The sequence below is a fragment of the Echinops telfairi genome, unplaced genomic scaffold (assembly GCF_000313985.2).
Source record: "Echinops telfairi isolate 266 unplaced genomic scaffold, ASM31398v2 ScPeMD7_3533;HRSCAF=4204_0, whole genome shotgun sequence".
Classification (NCBI taxonomy): Eukaryota; Metazoa; Chordata; class Mammalia; order Afrosoricida; family Tenrecidae; genus Echinops; species Echinops telfairi.
The window spans coordinates 95,796,169-95,802,168 of NW_022107431.1; the positions used below are offsets into that span (position 1 = coordinate 95,796,169).

General features: G+C 44.9%; 1 protein-coding gene across 1 annotated transcript in view; it reads right to left on the reverse strand.

Moving 5' to 3' along the window:
* Positions 1–6,000, reverse strand: part of SH3BGRL2 (SH3 domain binding glutamate rich protein like 2) — a 58,332-nt gene that overhangs the window by 22,021 nt on the left and 30,311 nt on the right. Inside the window, exon 2 of the mRNA XM_045294323.1 lies at positions 2,683–2,868. Within this exon, the coding sequence (XP_045150258.1) occupies positions 2,683–2,868 (186 nt within the window). The remainder of the gene's footprint in view (positions 1–2,682; positions 2,869–6,000) is intronic.

Here is a 6,000-nt window from a genome sequence, read left to right on the forward strand (position 1 = left end):
GATGGAATTTGCTGGAGGGATACTGAGAAACTCACAGAAGGCACCATAAAGCTGGAGAACCAGTTTAGAAAAGAATCTGGAATCCCCTTGTCTATCTGACTGAGAACAAACTCGAGCCACATCCTAGGAGACCCTCATCATGAGAGCAGCCACTGCTTCCCCTGGCCCCGCCACCTCTGGCTACTCAGTGCCACAATAATCTTTAAATGCCCTGCATGTCTGCATCACCCACCGGCAGTGTTCAAGTTCTAGGGGAAGAGGAACAGTACCGCAGTTTCCATACAGCCAGAGACCTCCTTCCTCAAAGCAGGAGATTTAAATGCTATATGAGAGAGAAGGCAATTGTCCACACTGGTTGCCAAGTATCTCAACAGCTTCTTATACTGCGTCTCATGAGCCCAATTCATCCAGTTTAATAGTAAATAGTAAACATCTGGCCAATTCCCAGAAGTAAGAGAATCTGTGGGCTGTCTGTACCTTTGTCATTTGAAATGTGGAGGTTTCCACAGGTTAGCCAAGCAGAGATTACTCACAAGCTATTACTGAGTAAGGCAAGGTGTATGGGACGAGCAGGATGAATGAGGCCTGTGGTTACCTGCTCTCTAATGCTTTCATCAAAGTCAAATTTGCCTGACCTTGCTAAGAACAGCTATGGCCTTCAAGCCTCCTGCCAGAACAGACTACAAATTACAGAGTACATAAACCAGCAGCCACTGTCACCACCCAGACTGAAAGGAAAATATATATATATCAGAAACCAAGAAAAGGAGGTAAAGAATTATATATTTTTTAAAAAGCTGAAGAAGGAATTATGAGTTTAAGCAGGAATAAAAAGTGAAAAAGGTGGATAATTGAGGGGGAGGAGAGGGATGATAAAATTAGAGTGTTGATGTAAAGACCAAAATTCAATTGATAGGCACCCCAGAGAAAGAGAACAGGACGAAAGGAGGGAAGAAAGTGTTTGAAGAAACAGTGTAAGAACATATTCAATAGCTCACAGAACATATATAATGAAAGTCATTTAATTCTTAGATAAGAAGGAATCCGCGGAGCAGGAGCACTGAAATCTTAGGACTCACAAACACGAAGAAGAGGTCCCCAAACCCTGCACAGAAGAAACTGACCACATAAGAAAGGATACTGACACTAGACGTCCCAACAGCTGCTCGAGAAAGAGACTCGGTGATAAGGAAGCACACTGTAATGGTTAAGGTTGTGTGTAAGCTTCGTTGGGGCATAACTCTCAGTAGTCTGGCAGTTAATGTCATGATGCAGTTGAGCAGCTGGGTAATGGCAAAATTTGGCAGTTATGTAATGATGAGATCATCCTCCGTGATGTGATCTGATGAAATCAGCCAGTTACGAGGGGAACTTCCTCAGGAGTGTGAGCTGCATCTAATATATACATACACATTCTCTCAAAATATGCCCACTTGCTCTGGATCCTGCATCCAATCCAACATCACTGACCTCTGGGGTATGCATTCATCAGCCTTAAAGATGGTTAGGAATGAGTCTCACCGCTAACCTGGAGACTGCCTACCTGCGACTTCCAAATGAGGGATGAATTTATAGGCAACCCCTGAGTTCTGAACAAGAACAATGTGTCTTTAAGTGCGTTGGAAATCCTAGTGGTTTATTTAGAGATCTCCCCCTAGAGATTCTGATTCATTGGGTTGCAAATGAAGCCAGGGATTTGTAGTTCACCAGATCCCCAGTGGTTCCGGTCATCAGCCAAGTTTGGAAATGTAAGCTGTCATGCAGGAATGGAGCCCTGGTGGCTCAGTGGGTTGAAAGCTGAGTTGCTAATAGTTTGAAACCAGCAGCTTCTCTGTGGAAGAGAGACAAGGCTGTCTGTTCCCATCAAGATATCTGGAAGACCCCATTTCAATTCTAGGGTTCAAACGAGTTGGCAATGGCTTGGGTTTACTGCAACCATGTAACAGCATGAGAAGCAAGTGAAGATGATGGTGATACAGAATCTGTGTCAACTAGGGGTTGGTTCGCTTGTTTTCAAAGTAGGGAGGTGGGGAGTGAGGGCAAATTACATAACATGAAATGTGAAGTAGGAGTCGTGTATTTGTAACCCAGGGACTGCCTGCCCAGGTAGCATGATAGAGGTTGATGAACAAGCAAAATCCAATGGTAGCAACTACATTAAGGTTGCTGCTAACATTATGTATTACAGTTGAGGTACGACGTCCTTAGTGGTACCTCAGGTCACAATCCTATTGCTCACTGTGAAGTGATGCAGAACTTGAATATATTTTTTAAATATGTATTTTTTCCAAGGGAGCTTCAAAAAGTTCATGGGAAAATAAAATTTATACTGGAATTTTCCCATGAACTTTTTGAAGCCTCCTCATGCATGCTTGAAAATGTCCACAATATAAAAGCAGAGCATTTCCTTTCCTGTCCTTTTCCAAGGCATGCAGAGAGACATGGAAACTGGTAAGCGCACACGCACCTGCGCTCACACACCACACCGCCATCCGCCACATACAGGCACACTGAACGTGACCTTGGGCTCATATCCCTCTCAACATCACTGTTTGATTTGAGGACAGACAGGCACTGGAGGAGAGGTCCCAGTTCTCACTGCAAAAAGCCTAAACATACTATAGGAGATTATGTGTTTCAAGGAACACCAACAAATGGTGTGATAATCCTCGAGCCACTCACCCCACAGTAACGGTCCCCATTAAAGATCTGAGGGGGCAGAGGATTGCCCTGAGCTGGCTTCTTTTCGGGGGGGATGTTCTTGTACATCCATTGCCTCTGTTCTTCTGACATGGTGATGTCCACCTCCTCAAACTCTATCTTGTTGGCTTCCAGAAACCGAACCACATCCTGCTGCTTCTTTTTGATCTGAGGAGAGAAGAACAAACACATAAGGAGAAATGATCATCAGGAACAGTGTGCTTGTATTCAGAAATCGAACTACCGAACATTTGATTTCTCACTGTCCGAGGTCTGCAGGCATTGGGCACTGCCCACTCACTAGATGGCCAACAGAGAACTAGCCAAGTCCTAGCACAGTGATTTCTTCCCCAGGATGCCCCAGAACTCTGGGAGCAACTCAGATTACCTGTGAAGAGCAGACCCTGAGGTGAGATTTATTTCGTTCTCAGTGAGCCAAAACTCACGCCTCCCCTCGGTCCCCAGGAAGGTGACATCTTACAGACATGAAAGGCCCCTCTGCCCCAAAGCCTGGGAAAGCCAGGTAGAGCTCATCTGAGACATGGACATCTCACTGACTCTCAGGAGCAGCAACATTGTTCTTCCCATCCGCAGCTGCAGCCCCGGTCTCGGAAACATCCTTTCATCAATGCACACAAGAACGAGGCTCTCCCCCGCCGGTGAGCACAGACAGCACACACCATAAGGCTCTCCCCGGTCGGTGAGCAGACAGCACACACTCTCTCACTTGGTCTATTTCTCAGCCCTTTTGTTGCTCTCCTGCTTCACCTTTCATCCTTCCAGTCTCCAGAAACAGAAACAAAATTAGACTTTCTAAATTTCATCTAGCTTATTAGTTTCCTGGTGCCTATCAAATAATTCAGATGGGTGACAATATCCAATTGTCTTAAACATAGTATCTAAAACAGGGGAGGAAACAACTTGCTTTTTAAAAAATACTTCTGGGGAATTTGCTTAAAGAACAAACTGCATGAAGCAAACGAGACAATGGTCAGAAAAAAAGAATCATTTTTTGAGGTCACGCAGCCACTCCCTTTAGATGGAACAAATGCTGGGGTTGAAGATCGGTTTTACACAATTGATTCCCACCACCTCCCCTTCCTGTGCCCAGAAAAAAGCCTCAATAAGATGTGTCTTTGACTTAGAAGTCTGTTACATGAGATTCACTAGGAGATCTGATTGCTGGTTTGTTATCTATGTATGAGTTCCAAGATGGCCAGAAATTCTTAAAAACTGGCAAAATTCTTTAATTCATATTATCAAATGAGAAATGACTACAGAGTCATGATGCAGTAACTGAGCTGAAAGTGGCATTATCTCAGTTTCTTTAAGTAATTTCTTATGTCTGAAGAAGTTAACATTTTCCTCACTGATACACAATTTCAGAAATGTGTTTAATATTATGTTGAAATGACTTACACAAAAAGCCCATCCTACTTAAATTTCCTTTTGCTCTGCAGGATTGCATTGCTCCTATGTTACAAAAAGGACGCTGAGAAGGGGGAGTTACCGCCTATTTGAATCAAGGTCCTACTACAGCTAGTGTGTGTTCTTATCAAATCAAGCACGTCATTCCCCTGCTTCACATCATTCAGTGGCTCCCCACTACCCTTTGGAAAATATACTTAAATACTTAGCACAGCGCAAGGTGCTTCAGGATACAGCTCCTTTGATAATAAAGGGGAATCATTTGCATTTTAAAAATTCCAGAAATCATAAAACATAAAGACTAACTACAATTATTCCGCCCAGACCACCGTTGTACAAATGTAATTAGCAAAAATCATCAATACTCTCTGTCCACATGCAGAACTCTCGAGTATGGTGTCGGGCAGGCACAGAGCTGTTAACTGCAATGCCGTGCAGTTCAAACCCGCGGCCCCTCCTCAGATAAAGAACCACTCTCTGAGGATGACCGGGCAGAAAGGCAGGAGCCAGGGTCCTCGGTGGCACTTGTCAGCTGTCACCCCAGCCTTTCACACGCTCCTCGAACTCTTCTGTCTGGGACAAACCCTCTCATTTATGAAGCCACTTTTTCTAAGTCTTCTGTGCCAGATGTGCAATTGCACTGCTGCCTACGGACGGAATTGTTAACTGCCACTTAAACTGTCTTCAGAAATACTATCCTATGGTGAAGGGCTGAAAATAAAAGCTATTGGCAGAAGAGCCTTGCGATACATGCCATCGGAAAGAAGGGCGAGCTAGTAGAGTGCATGTGTCTCACTGGATACACATATACCATTTCGTTATTTTCTCTGTAAATCAAGTCAGGTTGTCGGGCCCATAACTGGAAGCTTCTCTGCAAAAAGGCAGGCAGGAAGGTGCACGTCATCTCACTGCTCGAACACGGGCCATTCACATCACGGCGGAGAACTGAAAGTGCGCAAACCTGGCCTGCAAGCCAGATCTGGCCGATTGACCGTTTTTTTGCAGGGCCTGACAAGATTTTTTTTTAATGGTTGAAAAACAATCAAAAGAACAGTATTTAATAACATGTGAAAATGATATGAAATCACACTTGAGAGTGTCCACAAATGAAGTTTTCACAGGCACACGGCCATTCTTGCTGGTTGATGCGGAATCTGGTCTGCTGTCTGCGCTACAATGACACAGCTGAGCAGCTACAAACGGCCAGGTGGCTCCCCAGACCCACAGCATTTACTGGTGCTTTTTCCAGAAACTGTTTGCCAACCCTGGGCTCCCTGGCAGATCTCTGCTTCTGGCTCAGTGTTGACTTTCTCAGGGTGGCCTCCCCTGAGCACCCCGTGTCAGTCCCCAGTCACTCGGAACTCCTTCCCACGCCTCGACAGTGCTTTCTTCACCAAAGCACCTGACACCTGACAGGTTGAACAAGTCAAAAAACACTGCTACAAAGTTACTGAAACCATCCTTGAACAAAAACACCTGAAGTAAAGCCATTGCTCCTTGACCATCCAACTCTATCAACTTCTTGGTGCAATTTCCCTGGCCTTTTCCTCCCCGGTGCTGATTTTCATTTTCTTAAAACTCCTTCCTAAGAAGCCCAAGTGATAGCTCTGTTGCACTCTCCCTCCCCAAGAGATCTTATGCTCTTGGATTTACACCGGTCAAAACAGCACTTTGGACATCCTCTAAGGCAGTGGTTCTCAACCTTCCTCATGGCGCGGCCCTTTAATACAGTTCCTCATGTTCTGGTGACCCCCCCTCCCCCATAAAATGATTTTCATTGCTAATTCATAACTGTAGTTTTGCTACTGTTGCGAATCGGGCGACCCCTGTGGAAAGGTGGAAATCAAGGAGTCTCACCTCTCAGACTCCTCC